The 22,767-nt window shown below is 44.6% G+C and overlaps 1 protein-coding gene across 1 annotated transcript in view; it reads left to right on the top strand.

The window, feature by feature from the left end:
- WNK3 (WNK lysine deficient protein kinase 3) overlaps nt 1-22,767 on the top strand; it is an 81,755-nt gene extending 58,988 nt beyond the window's left edge. The window contains exons 17-25 of the mRNA XM_060269240.1: nt 107-241; nt 8,310-9,160; nt 9,863-9,953; nt 10,472-10,587; nt 11,687-12,147; nt 13,138-13,349; nt 13,938-14,039; nt 15,654-15,856; nt 17,252-22,767. Of these exons, the coding sequence (XP_060125223.1) occupies nt 107-241; nt 8,310-9,160; nt 9,863-9,953; nt 10,472-10,587; nt 11,687-12,147; nt 13,138-13,349; nt 13,938-14,039; nt 15,654-15,856; nt 17,252-17,581 (2,501 nt within the window). The 3' untranslated portion in view covers nt 17,582-22,767. The remainder of the gene's footprint in view (nt 1-106; nt 242-8,309; nt 9,161-9,862; nt 9,954-10,471; nt 10,588-11,686; nt 12,148-13,137; nt 13,350-13,937; nt 14,040-15,653; nt 15,857-17,251) is intronic.

Genomic DNA, 22,767 nt, shown 5'->3' with positions numbered 1-22,767 from the left:
ATGTTCTCATAGTCCTGTTTAAGCACATCTTGATTTTGTTTCTTGTTAGGCACATGAAAGATGGTAGAGGAATGATCATCCCCTGTACTTCTTTTTTCCCTCACAGGTGAATCCGCTCCTCAGTCATCCCCTGTTGGCCGCTGGAGATTTTGCATCAATCAAACAATAAGGAACAGAGAAACCCAGACACCTTGCACTCTTCTACAGTCAACTACAGCTGCCCCGGGGTGTCAGATAACAGGTGAACATGTGATGCAGTAGAAAGCTTGACTCGATTTTGACTTGTTTGTGGTAAAGTGTAGCATCTGTACAGTTTTTAATGCTTTAATGCTGCTGAAGATCAGAAATCACTTTGTCAGGAAGAACCCTCCCCCCCTTCAACATTTCCCCCATGAAGGCAAGAAGCCATTCTCTATCCCTTGGCATAGCGACTCCTGTCTAGAGAAAGCATGGTCATAGAATAATAGACTCATAAAATGGCAGAGTTGGAAGGGACCAATAATACCAGTTGCTTATTGTTCTGTCCCATCAGCATCTGATTAGCTCCTGTGAGAACAAGATGCTGGAACAGCATGCCTTTGGTCCTGATTCAATAGGGGTGTTCTTATGTGTAACATATGACAAACTTCCTTACAAAACTCCTGAATCATAGAATCAGAGAGTTGGAAGAGACCACAAGGGCCATCCAGTCCAACCCCCTGCCAAGCAGGAAACACCATCAAAACATTCCTGACAGATGGCTGTCAAGCCTCTGCTTAAAGACCTCCAAAGAAGGAGACTCCACCACACTCCTTGGCAGCAAATTCCACTGTCGAACAGCTCTTACTGTCAGGAAGTTCTTCCTAATGTTTAGGTGGAATCTTCTTTCTTGTAGTTTGAATCCATTGCTCCGTGTCTGCTTCTCTGGAGCAGCAGAAAACAACCCTTTCTCCCTCCTCTATATGACATCCTTTCATATATTTGAACATGGCTATCTTATCACCCCTTAACCTTCTCTTCTCCAGGCTAAACATACCCAGCTCCCTAAGCCATTCCTCATAAGGCATCGTTTCCAGGCCTTTGTCCATTTTGGTTGCCCTCCTCTGAATTCTCCCCAGTTGATTCCCTGCCTTCACCCAGCATAGAGCATTGCTTTGTTGTTCCTTTCTCATAATCTGAACTCCATACCTTTACACTTTGTGCTCCTCCCAGACAGATGTTCCTGTGCTACCTACTTCCTCTTTCTTAAAAAAGAATTTTTAAAAAATCAGTCTCTTTTTCTTGACTTTCCCTTACTCTTTTATGGCTCCTTCAGGCAGGCAGAAAGCCAACAAGAAAGAAAGGGAAAAATGCAACATATTAGGCTAGTTAAGGAAGCAAAAATTAAAAAGAAGCCAACTGCAGCGACTATGGAGCCTCCCACTGAGACCTTTATTAGCAAGAGCTAAATCACCTGTAGATTTGGTTACAGGTAGGTAGCCGTGTTGGTCTGGATCGAAGTAAAATAAAAAAATTCCTTCAGTAGCACCTTAAAGACCAACTAAGTTTTTATTTTGGTTTATTATTCTGAAGAAGTGTGCATGCACACGAAAGCTCATACCAAAATAAAAACTTAGTTGGTCTTTAAGGTGCTACTGAAGGAATTTTTTTATTTTACCTGTAGATTTGCAACTCTCACCTCCTGAGCCATCTCAGCCGACATCCCAGGCAGCATTTGTCTCCTTGGAGACCAGATCAGCCTCCAAAGAAATACCCTTTCCATCCCCTTTGTTTAAAAAAATAAAAAAAAAGTTGAAATGGGCTAGCCCACATCAGAACACCAAGCCAACCAAACAAAAAGCCACCAGACTAGCTCAGAGGATTGTATACTGTTTCCCCTCAGGCAATGGAACAGTTAAAAGTCCCAGTTGTGGTTACTGCAGTGGAAGCCCTTTTATTGGACTCAATCCTCCCTAGGCGCAATGACACATTTTCCCGAGAAACCAGTGAAAAGAAGGCAGACCACATTTTTTTAAAAAAGTCCCATGAGGCTCCTGTCCTGGCTGCTGTCTTTACCTCTTTAAATGCTGCTACAGCTACGGTTCTTTGGCTGGAGGATATACTGCAAAATAAGGATTGGGACAACAATACCCAGAGGGTATTGGTCAGACTTACCACGACATCAACATTCACTCCAATGTCAACCTAGGTGTTGTTCAGCCTTCTTCAAGGATCATTGTAGCATTCACAGTAGCTAGAAGGTCCCTGTGGCCCTGCCACTGGAATGTGAACTTCCGGTCAAATCAGTGAGTAGCCCACTTCAGAGGGACTTGTCTATTTAGTGAAGAGCTGCTCAAAGTGCTCCTTGTAGAGAAAAAAAGATAAAAAAGAGACCCTTGGCACACATACAAAAAGGAAGCAACCTTACTCTTTCAGCCCAATAGGACCTCCTTTGACCAAGGTTGTATAGAATTCCTAAGCTAGTGTAGTCTAGTTCTCATTTCTCCACTAGACCTCAAAATTCCTCCGTCAGACAGCCCTGGCACCAGCTACAAAAAGCAACAGACAACTGTTCTGGTGGTTAGAAGGCCTTGGCTACAAATAACTAGGTTCTCAACTTCTGTCAGTGCAAGGACTTTTGACTTCACAATGGAACTTCTCCCATTGCTCTCCCTGTATGCCCTGGACCTCCTAAATCTGTTATGGGGTTTCTTTCAATCCCCTGGAGCTGATTTGGGAAGAGCGCAGGGTACACACAGGGAGAGAAGAGTAGGTAAAGCTAGGTACAAATGCATTGACATGCTGGTGGATTTTTCAGTCCTCATTGTTGTCCCCAAAAAGAGGGGGCCGAAGATCCATATTGGACTTAAAAAACCCAGGCCTCTCATGTATTGCAAGTTCAGGATGGAATCTCTCAGCACTGTCAAGGAATCCAACCACAGAGGAGATTATCTTGTTTCAGTCAACCTGCTGAAGGCATACCTCCCTGTCCTTGTTGCATCTCCCTTCCTCATATAGGCATTTCCTCTGGTTTGTCCACAAACAAGGTTACAACCATTATGTAGCCATGCTCTTTGCACTGGCTTCAGCTCTCGGTGTTCGCAGATCCCATCATATCATTAGTAGCACACCTCCTGCTTCAGGGCTTACATATACAGTGAGGTGGGGAAATTATTTGATCCCCTGCTAAATTTGCCTGTTTGCCCTCTGACGAAGAAATGACCAGTCCATAATTTTAATGGAAAGGTTATTGTAGCTGTGAGATACTGAATAACAACAGGAAAACCCCCAGAAACCCAGAAGACAAAAGTCAGAGATGGATGTGCATTATAGTGAGTGAAATAAGTATTTGATCCCCTATCAGCCAGCCCGATGTGAGGCTACCTGGTATCTTCACTGTATGTTATGAACTGAGATTAGAAACACCTGCTGTAAGGGAGAGGTCTTACCTGTAATCCCAGCTCGTTACAGTACCTGTACAAAAGACTCCTGTCGACAGAAGCAATCAATCCAGCAGATTCCAAAGTAGCCACCATGACCAAGACCAAAGAGCTGTCCAAGGATGTCAGAGACAAGATTGTATACCTACACAAGGCAGGACTGGGCTACAAGACTATTGCCAAGCAGCCTGGTGAGAAGGTGACAACAGTTCATGCAATAATTCGCAAATGGAAGAAACACAAAATAACTGTCAACCTCCCTCGGTCTGGGGCTCAATGCAAGATCTCATCTCATGGAGTTGCAATGATCATGAGAATGGTAATGAAGCAGCCCAGAACTACATGGGGGGAACTTGACAATGATCTCAGGGCAGATGGGACCATAGGCACCATGAAAACAGTTGGTAACACAATATGCCGTGAAGGACTGAGATCTTGCAGAGCCCGCAAGCTCAAGACAGCACATGTACAGGCCCGTCTGCTGTTTGCCAATGCACATCTGATGACCCAGAGGAGAACTGGGTGAAAGTGTTGTGGTCCAATGAGACCAAAATTGAGCTCTTTGGCATCAACTCAACTCGCTGTGTTTGGAGGAGGAGGAATGCTGACTATGACCCCAAGAACACCATCCCCACCATCAAACATTGAGGGTGACATATTATGCTTTGGGGGTGTTTTTCTGCTAAGGGGACAGGACACCTTCACCGCATCGAAGGGACGATGGATGGGGCCATGTATCGTCAAATCTTGGACGAGCACCTCCTTCCCTCAGCCAGGGCATTTAAAATGGGTTGAGGATGACAATGATTTAAAACACATGGCCAAGGCAACAAAGGAGTGGCTCAAGAAGAAGCACATTAAGGTCCTGGAGTGGCCTAGCCAGTCTCCAGACCTTAATCCCATCAAAAATCTGTGTAGGGAGCTGAAGGTTTGAGTAGCTACACATCAGCCTCAAAATCTTATTGACCTGGAGAGGATCCGCAAAGAGGAGTGGGACGAAATATCTCCTGAGATATGTGCAAACCTGGTGGCCACCTACAAGGAACGTCTGACCTCTGTAATTGCCAACAAGGGTTTTGGCACCAAGTACTAAGTCATCTTTTACAAAGGGATCAAATACTTATTTCACTCATTATAATGCACATCAATCTCTGACTTTTGTCTTCTGGGTTTCTGGGGTTTTACCTGTTGTTATTCTGTCTCTCACAGCTACAATAAACCTACCATTAAAATTATGGACTGGTCATTTCTTTGTCAGAGGGCAAAAAGGCAAATTTAGCAGGGGATCAAATACTTCCCCCCCCCCTCACTGTATAGCCTAGGATTGCCATATTTCAAAAAGTGAACATCCAGACAAAAAGTTGTTGCGCTTCTTTGCAGGGGGTCAGAGTTGTTGAGCTTTTCTTGCAAAACAGCAAAAATAATTGCCATTTTTGAGCTATTTTGAACAATTATTTATGAAAATTGGCAAAAGCAGCACTGCCGACATGGCTTGCCATATGTCCAGATTTTCCGGGACATCTTGCCAATTTCTGCCCAGACACTGCTTTCACCCACAGTATTCTGGGTATGTCCGGAAAAGATAGCCTTTTCTTAACTCTTTACCCCAAGACGTGGCTCATCTACACTTCCTAGTTACTCTAGCCTTTACAGAACTACAGCTCCATAGTTAAGCTCCCCAAAAGCCATCTGACCCATCCAGAAGACTTCACTGCTTAGGGACACAGTGGAAAGGCTCATCTTCCTCCCAGCAATGACAGATCTCACCCTTGTCATCCAGCCTCTCTAGGAAGAACTTCAGAACTCTGGCAAACATCCACACAAGCACTGATTTCTCAGAGGCATGTTTCTTCATGTCCACAAGAGCACACAAGTTTTCTTCCTTGAGTTGAAAGGCAGTCCTCCAGATGCCCACATTTTTATCATTGTTATCCCAAAGTGTATCCTTCCTAGTGGCCATAATCTTAGTCCATGAGGTTTCAGAGCCGGGAGCCCTGGCACATCTGTGTGACCTTTTCACGAGGGTAGAGTAAATCTGTGCACAGATCCAGCCTTCTTTCCAAAAACGAACTCCGCTTTCCACCAAACAGAACAACTGATATTGCTCTTCTTTTGCTCCAGCCCCCCCTATCCCGTCACAGGATTCTAAAGGCTTGTCCCAGACGCACTCAAGCCTTCCATCAAACAGACTCCCCATTTATATTCTTTAACCCCCAGGTCCCTAGGGGGAAAAGACTTCCTCCACTATATTAGCGAGATGGCCTAAAGCCTCCATGGTCTTGACCTGTCTGGCTCAGCACCTCCCTACATCACAAAAATGTCATGGCACACATTCCACAAGTGCAGCACCAGCAACATCAGCAGCTGTGCTTTCCCCTTCAGCTGCTGATGACATGTAAGTGGCCATGTGGGCGCCTCCTCCTCCCTTTCCCTTTGCCTCCATAGAGATGACATTTGACAGCATGTTCCAGCATATTCATCATCGTTACTCCCACTGGTTTATCTTAAGTTCCCACCCTAGAATCAGAGTAGCTTAAAAAGGTAAAGGTAAAGGACCCCTGACAGTTAAGTCCAGTCACAGACGACTCTGGGGTTGCGGCGCTCATCTCGCTTTACAGGCCGAGGGAGCCGCCGTTTGTCCTCAGACAGTTTTTCCGGGTCATGTGGCCAGCATTACTAAGCTGCTTCTGGCGCAACGGAACACCAAAACCAGAGCAGCGCACGGAAACGCCGTTTACCTTCCCGCCGGAGCGGTACCTATTTATCTACTTGCACTTTGATGTGCTTTTGAACTGCTAGGTTGGCAGGAGCAGAGACTGAGCAACGGGAGCTCACCCCGTCGCGGGGATTTGAACCGCCGATCTTCTGATCGGCAAGCCTGAGAGGCTCAGTGGTTTAGACCACAGCGCCACCTGCATCCCTCAGAGTAGCTTAGGCATATCCCATTCCTGTTGGATGCCTCTTCAGGTTGAGAAAGGAACATGGAGCTCCTGTTGACCAGTGAGCTAAACCATTTGTCTTGTCTGCAGATACCTCCAATCAGTGCTGAGTCATCTCTTGCTGGGAGGGACTTCTCTCTTCCTGTGTTATGCCTTTTCCTTCTTTGACTCTTTCTCAAGCTTGGCCATGGGATGCAACTGGAGCAAGCATCATTTCAATGGATTATATATGGATATAATTTTATTTCTTACGATGTTTGTTTTTTAATGATAGTTTTTTTCTATGTTTTTAGCGAGTCTCATTTTTATATGTAAGTCACCTTGAGTCCCATCAGGGGAAAGGTGGGGTAATAATAATAATAATAATAATAATAATAATAATAATAATAATAATAATAATAATCAGCATCCAATGCAGCAACAAAGTTAGTCACGTGCTCCCTGCCTTCCTGTCTCATAGAAGGACGCCTTGTTTACCCCAAACAAGAAGGAACCTTCACAGTAAGCACTGAAAAAGCACTATTCTTTTCTAACTAGAAATCAGGTTTATTTCTTTTCTTTTTTAAAAATCTGTTTTTCAGGGCAAGTTCCCCCACAAAGCAGTATGCAAAGACAGTTGTATAAAACATAAAGGAATAATTTAAAATCTACATTACACTTCTAAAAAATAGCAGTAAAATATCACTAAAATAAAATGATATAGATTGAAATAAAAAACATCTTTAAAGTTCCTTTAAAATCATTAATGAAAGACCCATGCATACTTCATGAGGGAGAGCAGTGCATGGATCAGATCAGGTTTTAACAGAGATAAGAAATAATGTGTGGAATGAAGTGTGCTCACAGTTATTGTGGTTATGGCTGATGATGCAGTTGTCTTTTTTATTATTAAAAATTACAGTCTTATTGTGCCAGGTGAAGACTTTTTTAATTGACTGAGGGTTTTAGTTGCCCCAATGTTTTTGTTTTGTCTTGATTGGTAATTTTATCTTGTACTCACTTTTTTCCTGCTGTTTTCACAACTTTACTGAGTTTCTATATTTATGAAAAGTGTATTATGAGGCTTTCGTAAAACGTGGCATAGGAGTATTCAAAATGAATACAGAATTACAATAGTGAAAGGCCCTCATAGGACAGAAACATCTCCTGGAGCTTGTTTTATCTATATAATCATATACATTACACTCCTTTATAAAAAATATTATGTGAATTTATTTTATAACAGTCTAAAAGCTTGTTCTGCTGCAGATATGTTGTGCTTGTTTTTCTGAGCTGTTTCTGAAGCAGAGGTGGGAAACTTTTCAGCTCAAGGCATTTCCTTGTGAGCAACCTTCCCGGTGCCATATGGTGGGTGCGGGCAAAGAGAGGAGGCAAGGAAGTGAGAGGCAAAAGTGGGCAGAGCAACAGATGTGATTCTTACAGTAGGCTGCATTCCAGCCAGGCAAAAAGCATAGGTTTCTGCACACATGTGTATACACCTCTCTTCTTCCAGGCAAGCAATAGGCATTATCACAATTACAAGGACATAATGCAGCCAAGCAAAAGCACGCAAGAAGTGGTGGAAAGGGGTGTGACCTGTGGAGAGCCCCATGGGCTGAATAGGAGGGCCAAATTTGCCCCCTGGCCTAAGTTACCCACCCCTGCTCTAAAGCTAGCAACCCTGGTTTTTAAAGTCATAATTTTGAGAACTATCCCATCTTGAATTGCAAGTTTTAAAAGGGGCACTCTCCGCAGTTAACACAGGTTTTGTCCTTCTAAAGCAGGCTTCCTCACCCTCGGCCCTCCAGATGTTTTTGAGACTACATTCCTATCATCCCTGACCACTGGTCCTGCTAGCTAGGGATCAGGAGCGTTGTAGGCCAAAAACATCTGGAGGGCTAAGGTTGAGGAAGCCTGTTCTAAAGGGCCATACTGCAACATAGCTTTCCCTAAGGTGTTATTTGTCAACAGTTTTGTCTCTTTGTGTTTTCAGACCATATAGAGGAGAGTACCAAAGAAGATCACCCCCAGGATTGTCCACAGGCTGTGGAAAATCTCAGCAGCCAGCACAGAACGATCCCCTCTTCCAGCTCAAATGAGCTAAGTGACAGTATGGTATCTGAACCCCAAACATCGGAAACTGAGCAGTCAGCAATTCCTCACCAAGTGGAAGGCAGCATGGATAAGCTGCTGTCTGCCACTGCTGGTGACAATTACGATGTTACTGCTTCCGATTCTTCTGCTTGGCCAGAGTCTTTAGAGGCAGAGACCCAGGCTGACGAAACTCACTTATCTTCATATACACCCCACCCAACATCTGGCATTGTGGAGCAAAGTATGCCCACTGAGGCCTTTCTGCCCAGACCAACCACCTGCCACATCCCAGCCGCTGAGGAAGCAGATAACACGACGAGCACAGAACAGGCCAGTGCTTTGGCTCAGACCCCTGGACAAGAAGGCACCCCCTTCACATCCACTCTGGAGTCAGACAGTGAGGGCCCCCCTAAGATGGACTTTGTCGACAACAACATCAAAACTCTGGATGAGAAGCTGCGGACGCTTCTGTATCAGGAACACAGCTTGTCGGGCACTTCACCTGATAGCCAGAAAGACACACAAAGTGCAGTGGAGTCTCCATTCTCCTCGTCTGCTGAAGAAACTCTTCCTGGCCCAGTTCTTGATGCACCAGACACTAACTCCCCCCAAGAGACCCAGCAAAGCCCCACCAAGCTTTCAGACACCCAGGCTATGCTGATCCCATCTGCAGATCATCCAGACAGTTTGCCAGTGCTGAGGAGGGAGCCCAGTGCTATCACCTCTGCTCCTAGTGATCTCTGTATGCATGTGAGTATTGACAGGGAGATTGGCTGGGGTTGAAATCTCTTTTTCCTGCAACAAGAAATCCATATGCTACATGGCTGTAAAACCCATTTGCTAACTTAATGGGTGCTGGCAAGTGAGAGGTAAGTTTCCTTTTCAGGCAGATTATCCCAACATTTTGTCCTGGTTCACGGTTTTATTAGACTAGAGTGCTTGATTAATTTCTGGGAGTTACCAGTGCTGGGAGATGCACAGGGTGGGAGTTACAGCAACAGTTTGCCTGTATTAATACAGAACTGAACTTTACTAGGCCCTACTTGGGCTAAGAATTGGAAATGTCCTATTTGGAGAAAGGCATTGTAAAATTGTTGAGCAGTTACATATATCTCCTAACCTGTCATTGGCTATTTTAACCTGACAAATTGATCTTTTTAAAAAATAGGCACTTAATTGAGCTTGGAGATTTGAATGTGCAACCCTCAGCAAGAAAGCAATCTCTAAAACAGAGATAGCCAACCAGGAGCCCTGCAGATGTTGTTGGACTCCCACCAACCCCAGCCAGGATGGCCAGTGGTCCGGATGATGGGCGTTGGTAGTCCAACAATATGTTGGCTACCCCTGCTCTAAAATATTTAAGGTTCAACGTGTATAGTGCAAGACTCGCCCCTTGCCATTATTCAGACACCACCTTCTTCTTCCCCTTCCCCACCCACTTCTTTTGTTCAGGAGATGTCCCCGGAGGCTTCATTTCCTGAGACCCCTGTGGCCTGTCCTGCTTCAGCATCAAGTGGTGGAGCTGTGCACCTGCATGCAGGAGGTGGATATTTTGGCCTAAGCTTTACTTGCCCTAGTCTCAAAAACCCTATTAGCAAGAAATCCTGGACTCGCAAATTAAAAAGCTGGGCATACAGGCTACGGCAGACCAGCTTTTTCAAGAAATCAAAAGTCCGGCAAGGTAGTGTGCTTACAGTCAGGGATCTAGACTAGGTAACATCTGTTTTGATTTATTTAAGTATGGTTTTTTTATTTTCCTCTCTCCCCACTTTTTTTTAGCATTTCCTGCCCTCTTCCATTTATACATTTTTGCTACTTTACTCATTTGTGTAACATTTCACTCACCACCACTTTGTTTTCCAGTTTGATTAACCAGTTTTTTCATTCCACATAGAAGTGTAGGTCTTTAGATACAAAAAAATAAAAAGCCTACATGTATAATAGAATCATTCTTTTTATAATGCAATGTTGCTTTCTAGTATTATCAGGGTCCCAGCTTTGCCTAACTGTGTTTTTTCTTTGTGTTCGTTTTCAACAAAAATAAAATAAATTACATAACAGAGGAGATGACAGGCGATGTTGCTCCTGATTGGATTTCTCTCTCTGAGCATGCAACAGTGCAGAATAAAGCACCTGGTCAATCTGTGGCTGGATCATTCCAGCGAGGCCGATTTCAGGTATATATAATCCATAAAATCATGTAAATCCAAATATGCAGGCAATGATTGCCTTACTTCCGCGGTTTGTTTTCGTTCCTTTCTTGCTTTGCTCAAAAGAGCTCAAGGGTGGGGGACCTTCTTCAGGCTGACGTCAACATTCCCATCTGGACAACCTTCTGGGGGGGGGGAGGTGTGTGATACGACAGTGACGGAGGCAAAACAAAGGCAAATTTTACCATTGTCCCACCAACTCTTTTGATATGTTGACTATTAGGCATACCTCCTGGACCAGGTTTTGTTGGCATTCCCCCATATTTGGATTTTTATTTACTTTTTCTGCAGCGGGTGTAGGTTTGAGCCATCTTATTTTAACTAGATAAAGCATTTGATATAATCTGAAGTTTGAGCTACAGCTTTGTTGGAGATTTGCATTCTGGCTGTGGCTTGTTCATTGCATTAAAGCAGTAAAGGGCTTGGATAATTGGATATGATGCATCAATTACGAGTTATATAATGCATGTTCAGTCCACTATTCCATTTATCGTGAAAACCACAATTCCAGCCTTTGCCAAGTTTATCTATAGTTTGAATTTATGAAACAAATCTTTGTCACAGCTTCATATTGTGACTCAACTCATACTCTTGGAGGTATAAAACTTCAGGGAATGGAAGGTATCCAAACTGGAGCCACCTAGTGGCAAGAAACAAATGCTAGTAGATGACACACACCCAGTACAGTCCTCACCGTTGCACAACATAAGAGGCAAAGGCTGTTGAATTGGGCAGTGGCCTTTTGAGAACACTGGCTGTTCCTCAGAGGGAGTGTGAACAATACCAGATCAGCCAGCCTCTGCACTCTGCTGAGGCAACAGTTCTCCTTGTGTGTAAATGCGAGCACATGAGCCAGCACCATCTCTGGTGCTCTGTCCAGGGTCCTGAAAAACCCCTGACTTGCCTATTGTGACTCTGTGCTACCAGTAAGTGTGTCTGCTACACTCAGCTTCCCCTGAGCCTTGACCCGTGTTCTTGCAATACATGTGGCTTGCAACAGGTATCATACTTGGCCTACCAGAGAGGTAACCACCTCTGCCTCTCTCTTTCTCTGTGTGTGCTTCAGGTCATCACAGTGCCACAGGCTTCAGGTGGTTCAGAAAGTGAACCCTGTGAGATGCCTCCTTCCTCAGAACGTGGTCCAGAAGAAGAGGCTCCCAGAAAAGGAGAAATTGCTATGTTGGCTGGTGCCATGGGTGAAACAGAAGCATCTCCTACCACCCCTGAGCAGCGGGACCTGGAGGAGAACTCTGCTATCGCTAGCAGGATGCAGTCCTTCTCAGAGCCATGGGCCAAAGGCAGTTTTGTGCAGAAGCAGCCTAGCTCTGACAGTGAGCTTTCTGCCCCCATGGGTGGTAGCCTGGAGGGCTGGGAGCAAAGCCAGCAGTCGCAAGAGGAGAGGGATGGCACCCACATCAAGAGGCGCAGTTCACTCTTTTACTCCGCCTCTTCCCCAATGAGCAGCGATGATGAGTCTGAGATTGAAGATGAGGACCTGAAGGTGGAGCTGCAGCGTTTGCGGGAGAAGTAAGGGCACTAAAATGGGGCCTTGTAACATATTCATCAAGGTTCTCATTATAACGAGGGGCCAAAATGTGGAAAGGGTGGAGCAGAGAAAGGCTTTCTTTGTGCTCCATTACATTCATTTTTTGATTTTGAGGTTAGATAATATCAGAAAGCTTTGGTAAGTCTGGTCTGCTACTTCCAGATGATTCTGCCGCTATTTAGCAAGCCAGATTGGATGGCCATTTGATGAAGGAATTCTCAAGTGATCTGTCATACAGCCAATCAATGTAACTAAATCTACTTAAATTTTCATATAAAGGAAACTAATTCCGAAAGGGGGGATCGTTATTTCTTCTTTTTTTAGATTATGTATACTTGCATCATAGTAGTCTTAATCTTAGAAGTGGCCTTCCCTTCTGGGTGAGAGAAGGAGCAATGCCTCTTCTAAGAAGGAACTTCCAGCCACAGAGTTGTAAGTACTTACCTTACAAATAATTACCTTACAAAATATTTTGCCTGGTTAACAAAGGGCAGCTTTTTAATCAAGCACAAAAGTTAATTAATACATCAGTCTAGGTGAATCTATTAAGCACTGCAGTCCTTACTATAGATGTGTGATATATTAAGTAGAAGTAGGGCAGAGCAACCTTATTCTCTAGTACTCTAGGGAGACAGAGAGGCTGCCACTACATTTGCCATATCCAACCCTTGCCCATCACAGAAGGCGGGTGGGGGACACATGACTCTGAAAAGAGAAGGGTGGCGCAGCAGCAGCTCCACCCCCAGCAGCCATGGCAACGCCACCTGCACTTGAACATTTAATTGTGAACAATGTGGCAAAGTCACGGAAATGCCCTTGGCACAATCAAAGTCTCTGCCTGTTCCCTGGGCTGAAAGTCTCACAGATGGTCCATCACCCTTTGCCTGTGTTTAGTGGCTGCTGAGGGGGGTATAGAGTAAGCCAGGGCTTGGCTTTGTCCTAAAGCTTTGTTCTCTTCCTCTTCTGTGTAGACACATTCAGGAGGTAGTGAACCTTCAGGCTCAACAGAACAGGGAGCTGCAGGAGTTGTATGAACGCCTCCGGTCCATCAAAGATAGCAGGTCAGAATCCTCTGACATCTCCCTGCAACTGTCGTCTCCACGCCGGCCCAAGTCTTTCAAAAGCAAGCTGCGTAGCAGGCCACAGTCTCTGTCGCATCTTGACAATGGCATTGTTGCTCCCGGTAAGAGATGGGAGTGGGGATTGGTTCAGAATATGGGTGCCGGTGTAGGGAATTGTCAAAGCTGAAGGGCTCCTTAATGTAGAAGAAAAGTCTGAAGTTCACAAATGCATGAAAGAATCCGGTTCACAAAATACATTTTCCTTTCCACTTTGCATTCTTTGCCATGGGAATTCTATATTATTTCCTTGTTGGCTCATTACACGTGATGCAGCAAAAGTCTAGATGCATCTCCAAACTGCGGCCCTCCAGATGTTTTGGCCTACAACTCCCATGATCCCTAGCTAACAGGACCAGTGGTCGGGGAAGATGGGAAATGTAGTCCAAAACATCTGGAGGGCCGAAGTTTGGGGAGGCCTGTTCTAGAGAGCTTCCCCATTGCCACTTTCCTTTGTATGTTTTGCCCTGGTGAGCTGAACTTTCCAAAAATCTCTTGACAATAGTCACTAGTTGGGTGCCCAAATCCCTGAGACAACTTTGTAAATATTACCCTTGGATACAAATCCATTCATTTGTCATCTTCTCCATTCCCACACCATAGTTTTGTTACCTCTAATCATGTGCCCCCCCCAACTTTCATTCGCCTTATAGAATGCTGTTGTGCTACCACTGCTGCCTCTGTGATAGACTATCAGTTGAGCATTCAGGCCCATTTGCTGCACCAGAGCTGCTCACAAGCAGAGACTAGCCAAGGTATTTGTACATTTCATTCTTCTCTTCCGAAATGCCAATGCTTTATATTTAATATCTTTCTGTTGCTAGATAACACCACCACTCCATTGTAGGTCTGTGGGTTGCAGATGTATATTTTGCAGGCTAATAATTTTCACATCTCTGCAACTTCACCATGCAAACACAGAATCTGATAGCTAGCATTGTGTTCAGTGTGTGTGTGTGTGTGTGTGTGTGTGTGAGAGAGAGAGAGAGAGAGAGAGAGAGAGAGAGAGAGAGAGAGAGAGAGAGTCTAAAAACAAGTTTATAGCTGTCATGACTGAGAGGTTTCATATTTTATACAGTGCTTTTGGTACACCAGTGTTTGCCGTAAACATCTAGAGTTTGAAAAGGGGATACCTACTTCAGTACATGTTGCAGAGGCATTGCTGAAGATCGCAAGCCTCTGTGGCTTCCAATCTTCGAGTGTTTGGGGGATGCACCTCTTTCCACTTCACTTGTTTCTGCTCATCCTGTCAAACAATGCAGTGTTGATGCTGTGTAAATGGTGAAGCTGAGAATCTGGGAAATAAGAAGGCAGTAACACAGGCTAAACCTTTAAAACACATTTTTATTCTCAAAATATTCTGAGCACTATAGCTTGTTAATGATTGCTGTCAATTGTAACTGTGAGGGGTAAACTACAGTGTCAGAATTATTTGAGGGGGGTGTGTGCTTTAAAGGTTTAATGTATTCAGAAGCCCTGAAACTGGAGCCTGTGGGCAAACCTTCCCACCATTGGGTAGGACTGACCTACCTAGCTCCCTCTTTCACAACCAGCTACCATTTCCTGCTCTAAACTTTATGGCCAGGCCACCTAACCCAAATCCCCTCGTTTTTCCCTCCCCTGCTCCTCCTGTCATTGATTTAAAAGCAAATCTAAATTAAACAGCAACCTACATTTGGAGATAAAATAAAATAAGCTTATATATGCAAATCTGTTGAAGTGGCAAGGCTTACTCAAGAGTGCAAATCAGATTTTCTTTGCTATGGAAATAAGTACTTTTTGAAGTTCAACACCATGGTCCTGCCTCTCATGATCGCTCTTCCCACCACCCAGTGGCATCGCGTGGGTAGGGCAGAGGGGCAGTGACCTCGGGCGCATTGGGGCGGGCATTTTGCTCCTCACCGTCCTGCCAGCCCAGCGCCACTTTGTGGTGCCGCAGGACTGTGGGAGGAAGACGCAACAGACGTGTGCCCTTCCCTGTTCGGGGTGCATGCCTGTTGCATCCTCCTCACACAGTCCTGCAGCATCGCTAAGTGGCGCAGAGATGGAAGGCAGTGTGAGTGTGCCCTTAGGGTATACGCGTGCTGCGCCCGCCAAGGGCTGCAGGTGGCAGGGGCGCAGCGTGGCCCCGCTTGGTGGCAGGGGGAGGTCACTCCAGCGGCATTGGTGGTGTGGGCTGGGTGAGGGCTCTGTTCACACACACCCCACACGCACTCCACTCCGGGGCACATGTACCCACCCCAGCCACCAGCCACGCAATCTACTCTGCTGCCCTCCCCTGTGGGAAGAGACCCAAACGGCACATCCCATTTTTTATGGATTGTTTCAGGTTTCTGTAATGTGCTTTAAAATATTTCCCACTTCCTTAGACCAGCTTTGCATCGTCAGCAGCACTGCTTCTTGTCAGCAGACTACGCCCAGTAAGAAAGGGATGTTCACAGATGACTTGCACAAACTGGTGGACGACTGGACAAAAGAAAAGGTGGGGAACTCCCTTATCAAGCCAAGTCTCAACCAGATCAAACAGAACAAGCATCGGCTGGACTCCGACAGCTGGAGCAAAGTATATGAGGTGAGGGGTGGGGTGGGATTTCATATAAAAGGTGTGAACTTGTGCAAGCTAAGATACCTTAGCTGTTGGCCTGCTGGGGGGTGACCCTGCTCCCCACCCCCACTTAATCATTTTCACAACCCAGGCATTATGGGGAGGCACCTGTTTTTCTCTAGCTATAACACTATGTGCAATAGCTAGAGTCCATGTGAACTCAGGATTATCACCTCTTCAGGGAGGGGAGGGGAGAGGGTTGCTCTTAGGTTTAATCTCCAAGACTTCACTCAGGACTAGTGGAGTGGATCTAAACCAAAGAGTTGTAGAAGCTGCCCCCTTCCCCCGCGTTGCATTAATAGACCTGGGAAGCAGCAGAAGGATGGACGGATGGAGGAATGGGGACACAGGCACCACATCCGTTCTAGGATGCAGAACTGGGAGCAGGTGTCTAAAAAGAGTAGCTTCTCCCTAGAAAATGTTATAAGGCCTGGAAAAGAGATAAAGATCTGAAAGGAACACCCTTGCTGCCTCCCACATGCCAGAATTTGTGCTTAAGTGTGTCTACCCACCTCTTAAGAGTCTCTGCAACAGTTGGAAATGTTATCATCTTGAGAGCCATCTCCAGTTCAGCTAGACTGGAAAAATCCAGGCTTTTAGTTTTCATGGTGATCATGAGGATTTATTTATTATATTTGGCTGCTGCCTATCCTTTAAGGAGCTCGGCAGAGTTCAGGCTGCTCTCCTCATTTTATCCTCAGAACAACACTGTGTAATAAGTTCAGCTGAGATGTGACGATTGACCCAGTGCCACTCAGTTAACTTTATGACTGTTTGAGGATTTGAACCTGGGTCTCATTTGACTTCTTAGCCACTAGCAGGGTTCAGTTGTTTCACTTCCTACATTTCAATCCTCTTCTGTGCTCCTTTGTTAGGAAGATACAGCAAAATGTACAGAAGCCACTGAAGCAGTGACTCGCTCTCATGTTAAGTAGTACCTCAAGTAGTGCCTCTTTCCATATGAACCTACCAAGACCCTGACATCATCTTCTGAAGCCTTTCATCATGTGCCTCCTCCATAGGAGGTCAGGGTGGCAACATGAGAACGGGCCTTTTTTGCAGTGGCTCCCCATTTGAGGAATGCTTTCTCCACAGAGGTTTGGCTGGCACCTTCATTATACACCTTTAGGCACCAGGCAAAAACTTTCCTTTTTAACCAGGCCTTTGGTTGATTGACATCCAATGCCCTTTTAAAAAGGTGGGGGTGGGGTGGGGTTGTTATTGGGTCGTTTTTGTTGCTATTATGTATTTTGTGTTTTTATATTGTGATTTTTTGTTGTAACTGCCCTGAGACCTGCAGGTATAGGGCAGTATACAAATTTTAATAATAATAATAATTTCTTGTTTCTTTTGTTTTTAAAGACGACAACATCTACAATGGGCTACACGTCCACATGGATTTCCTCGCTTTCCCAGATACGAGGGACCGTACCAGCTGCTTTGCCCCAAGGACTTCCCCTGTCCCCCTTTTCTGGCACACTATCGCCATATGGAGTACCCCACGTATGCCAGTACAACACCATGACAGGGGCAACTTACCCAGTGCAATGGGTGGGCATTTCAGGGACAGCCCAGCAGTCTGTTGTTGTCCCTGCCCAACCTGTGGGACCATTTCAGCCAGGGATAAGCATGCCAGCCTTTCCAGCATCACCTGTGCAAAACCCAGCTCCCATCCCCCCAAGTCCCAAATGAAGGCGGACGGCTAAAAGGATGATAGATATGGGGACTGTGCCTATAACTCATGATTCCATTCCTCTGCCTTGCATTCTGCGGCCTGGATTTTGGGGTGAATTCCCCAGAGCAGCAATGTGGTGGGAGATTGCCTTTGCATTCTCTTATTTGAATACTTGATATAATATTCTTTGGGGGGATTTTTTTTTATATCATACTTGAGAGAGCTTTGGCCTGTGCATCTCATTGTTCCTGAGATGGACAGCATGCCCATGTGCTGCTTATTAATGACCCTTCCCTGTCATTCTGGCCCCAGGTCCCTTGAGTTTTTGAGGCTGATAGCAACCCTTTTTAAATTGTTCACGTACTGGCATTTGAGTTAATTTACTGACGGAGTGGAAGCAGCAGGGAAAGTTACACTTTGGATCCTCTTTTAATTTTACATTTCTGTCTGGTTTCATTGGCCGCTTTCATTGACCGGGGGGGGGGGGGGAGACGACGGATTTTATTTGTAGAAAGATTTGCTGTCACTGAATCCTGTCTTAAATTCTCCCCTCTCCTACCCCAGGTGACAGGCCTTTTACAGTTGGAGGACCATTGAAGGAAGAGTCACAAAAGCCAACTATTACCTGTTACTGAACGGCTTGTAGTTGTTCCTGAGCAATTTAGTACAGCTGTTTATATATAATGGCAGCTCAATCCTCATACGCACACGGCATTCAGTGGATGCTTTGGGGCTGTTGGCCTAAACTTAGTACTTGAGTTTGGTGTATGTAGCTTTTTAAAAATTTCTTTTGCAGTTGATTTGTTGTGGAGGAGAGGAAGCTGCAGAAAGGGTGGGAACAGAGTGGGAAATAACCAACGGGTATTTAAAAACATCTCCTGTCTCACCCCTTTGCCCCTTTTGTGATCCATACTTCACAGTTTTGAGGACTGAAAGTTTTGCTTGGAACAGGGTCACGTGCACAGAGTTTTGCATTGAGTTGATTGCCTTACAGTGGGTTTGAATGGACAGGTGCTCCCACTTTTGATTAGTGTTGTCTCTTGCAGCATAAAATACCTAAGTGGCTACTGTGCTTTGATCACCTACTGCCAAGATTAAGAAGTCCCATCTTTACAGAGAACTTTTGAAAGTTGAGTAGGTTGTACATGCATGTTTGATGGCAAGAAAGTAGTGCCAGGCTTTCTGGTTTTCTGATTTAAAGAGAAAAATCGCTATTTTTGAACAGGCACAGAGATCTAAAACTATGCTGAATAGGTTACATGCATGAAAGGCCATTTCCTGCTGGAGTCTTGTACCTCACATAACCCCCCCCCCTATTTTATAAACTATATTTCAGCTGCTCTATAAGGACCATGCTTGCAAGTTCATCTCTGCAGGAGACTAGGCCAAGGGCAACACAACATTGCACTATAGTTTAAACTATGGTTTAGCCTACATGAGTACCTTGCTCTTCCCCCATTCCTGACTTTTCAGCCCAGAGAATAGAAGCCAAGGTTTATTCTTGGCTTACCACGTGATTTGTCTGGAGGAAACAAACCACAAACCAAATTCACACATCACAAGCCAGACTCTGGCTTGTTTCCTCCCCTGCATGATATAGTCCTGTGCTTTAAACCATAGTTTATTTTAAACTATTATTTAATGTTACATGCGAACTGGGCCATAGACTATGGAGGTCTTAATTTACTGAGTCTTAAGACTATAAGACTTACAGTCTTAAACTTTTTTCAAGGTAATATTTCGTGTAGCAGTTGTTCCTTTGGACCCCAGAATCTTTGAAATATATTCCTGATGCACACCTTGACCTGTTTTCTCCTTTGACATATCTGGACTGATTGTCAGGGAACTGGTATTTCAAAGCTCTGGTTCACTTTGAATTAACAAAGTTAAATGTTTGTCTTTGGAGTGCTGTAAGAGATTTGCAATGTTGTTGAACAGGGGAGCTGGCTTGCTTTGCTGATGAATATTTAGAGAATGAAGAAGAGGGAGGCTGTATCTCTCTACAGTAAAGTTATTTGGACTTCAACTAGATAAATCCTGTTTAAAATGATGGGATTAAATAAATCAGAGTACTTTGGTTTGGGCCTACCTGTAATCCCCCCTTTTTTGGAGTAGCTGCAGAGACAAGCTGCTTGTTTGAACTCAGCCTCTCAAAGGGACACTTGGAGCTCAAGTGAATTTGGGAGCCTCTGGAAGTTTTGTGGCTATCCTTGAAGTTTTGTGGCTATCCACACCATGAACAAAAGATCTTGTTTCCCATGCATTATGCAGCCTCCTTGTTCTGCCTGCAAAGATTTGCAGTGCCTTGTGATAGATAATCTTTAGTATCTTTTCAGATTTTTACTGGAAAGTCAAAAAAAGTAGTTCTAGCCTTTTGAAGTTTGATGATGTTTAAACAGTGCATTGCTGCATCTCTCATTACGATCTGCAGCAGCTGAATTATATATACTTTGGGTGGGTTCAGTTTGAAGAACTGCGAAAACAGTGTTATGTATTTTTTCTTTCTTTTTTGGAAAATAGAAACACAATCCTGTTTATTTGGTTTTTTTAAAATGTTCCCCTGCTATCTCTGTTAAAATGGACACATTGACTAAAAATACATGTTTTCTAGTTAGGATAACTTGTAGGAAAGCATGGAATTGTGTGCTGTATTTGAAAACTGTTGCCAACTTAGCCAACTTGAAAGCCTTGAAAACACAAATCTGCTAGGAAATGGTAGAGGGCCTTATTCCCCCCAGCAATTGAGTGTGCCTTGGGTACACTAGTGGTACACCAGTGTTTTTTGTGGCAGATGTGCACAGTGCAAATGGCAAGCATGTGTCCTTGAACACTGGTATTCATGTATCAGGGTTCCATTGGTCCAATCAAGGTTTCCTGCTTATTGTTGTAAATCTCACGTTGTGTCTTGTGCATTGAGCCATCTGACCATTCCATGCTGCTCGGAGTTCCCAGAGCCATTGCTTTACATTTGACAATAGGGGGCTCCCTTTTGCAAATGCTGACATGGTTTGTTCGTCTGTCTCACTTCTGATAATGGAATGAAAATGGTGGTCATGAAGTAACCTATGTTGGCCAGCGCTTGCACTACTGTCTGTGGCGTTAAAAGCTAGGGTGGAATGAAGGATTACATAGGGCGAGTGGTTGCTGCCCCAAAGAATTGCCACCCCTCTCCTCCTCTTCCCTATAACCTCTGGCAAAGGAACATGTGATGTGACATTATTGTGCTCACATATTCTTCTTGTAGAGTATGTGGGGCTACTGTTTTCAGCAGCTGCCATGTGTACTTTGTAACATCTGGTTTCCTGCCATATGTGTGGCCAGAAATCAGAGGATAAGTCCATACCAGGGTGTGGTGGAGCCATTGTTGCCCTTATTGTGCATGATTTTTCCCCCCTGCCCCACAATTCTTTAGTTAAACATGTGTTTGTGGGATTTTGACACATAACCAAAGCCTGTTTGACCATCGGTGACAGTAGAGGGGGTGGCGAATCGGTGCACAGTGGTCAGTGATGCTTCTTCTCACATCACCTTCAAACTTCGGAGGAAATAAAGACAAACATGGAGACCTGAGTGAGCCACAGTCTAGAAAATGGAGAGAGGCACTGAAGTGTACATTTGCCAAAACAGGAAAAGTATTTGGTATGTGTCAGAGGGCCTCGTCCCTCACAGTATGTTTTATATGTTGGGTTTTGAATCTCTACATTGAATGCGAAACATTTACTATCCAGTTCCTCCCCCTCTCCTTCCTGCTTACATTTTGCTGTTCTTTCCAACCTGAATCCTGACAAGGATCAAACTGTGAATTTGGTTTTGGGTTTTAAAAGGCACTTTTTCTGCTGTGATGCTTTGGGACTAAGCTTGTATGATATTAATGGAATGTATCATTTTAATATCTGGGTGGATTTTTCAGTTGTATTCCAGCTGAGTTGCTTTTCCATGTTACATTTAAAGTTTCATTTTCTTATCTACCTCATTTGTTAGTGCTGTTTCAGTCTAGGCTGTGAACTAAACTACCATTCCTGTATATTTCTTGTCTATTTTAAATTTGAGATGGTGTTTTTACACACATGGCTCTTCACACACACACACACACCCAATCCCATTTCCCTGCTTGTATTTTGGCACTAGCCACTCAAGCTGTTTACTGTTTTAAGGAGGATATTTAACTTTCACAAGGAAGACTTTAGAGATTTATTCATCACATTGAGTTAAACTTATAGTGACATGTGAATGAAGGAGAACAAGTCCATGCATTGTCTACTGTATGTTGCAACTGGTTGTGGCAGCTTAGCAAAGTGTGTAACCCACTGCCTCATTAGTCTTCCATTTGACAATGGGAAAAAATTAGTGCAAAAGCTAGCTTTGTTTAGGAAGGAATTCTTCCTTTGTATATGCATTGAATTATTGCTGACAATTAAACTACTGAGGGCGGTGCCAACATAATGCTCCCGATCTCTTAACCATGGTCAAGGGATCCACAGCAGAATGTGCAATTGCACTCCCATCTTCAGTCTGTACTTTTTGGGGTGCAAATTCCTCCCACCCTCTCCTTCTGCTGGCCTGACTCACAGTTATAGTTTGCGTTGGCCCCAATCTCAACAGTGGTTAATGTTAAAACAAGGGTTTGCTGTTTCCCAGCTAGAGCCAAATTTCTGGTTAAAAGCAAACCCCTTTGTATTAGTCACAGCTAAGCTTTGTACCGACATTGGGTTGGATCCAGAGTTTTTGTTCAGTTGATGGTGAGACTTCCAGTGGGAGGGAAGCAATTTCCAGCTACTGCCTCATCCCTCTGCTGCCCCCCCCCCAAAAAAATCTGCTCTGGCCTCCCAATCCTCTGGAGCAGAGTTAGGATGGGAGTTGGGGGGCTGCAGGGAGAATCACAGAAAACTGATTGCCTCCCTATTGCACTGACAGAAAGCCTAAACATCAGCTGAGTGACTCTGTGGGATGCAACCTGTTATCTTTAACTGTGATTAAGACCGATGTGGAGGCAACACATGGTCTCATCCCACAGCTTGATGCCTTAACCAAGTTTCAAGTGTTGGGAGTCTTACATTGGCATAGGCTCTGAACAAGGTGTGCAGGGTACCTTTGGAAGGCAGGGGCCTTCTGTTGCATTTAGGCAATAAAATGATACATTCCTGGTTATTTTTAATTCTGAAACCCAGCAACAGTTATTGTAAGTGCTGTCATTTTTGTAGGC

The sequence above is a fragment of the Zootoca vivipara genome, chromosome 16 (genome assembly GCF_963506605.1).
Source record: "Zootoca vivipara chromosome 16, rZooViv1.1, whole genome shotgun sequence".
NCBI classification, from domain to species: domain Eukaryota; kingdom Metazoa; phylum Chordata; class Lepidosauria; order Squamata; family Lacertidae; genus Zootoca; species Zootoca vivipara.
The sequence above is the reverse complement of the archived record's forward strand: the minus strand, read 5'-3'. Positions and strand labels throughout refer to the sequence as shown.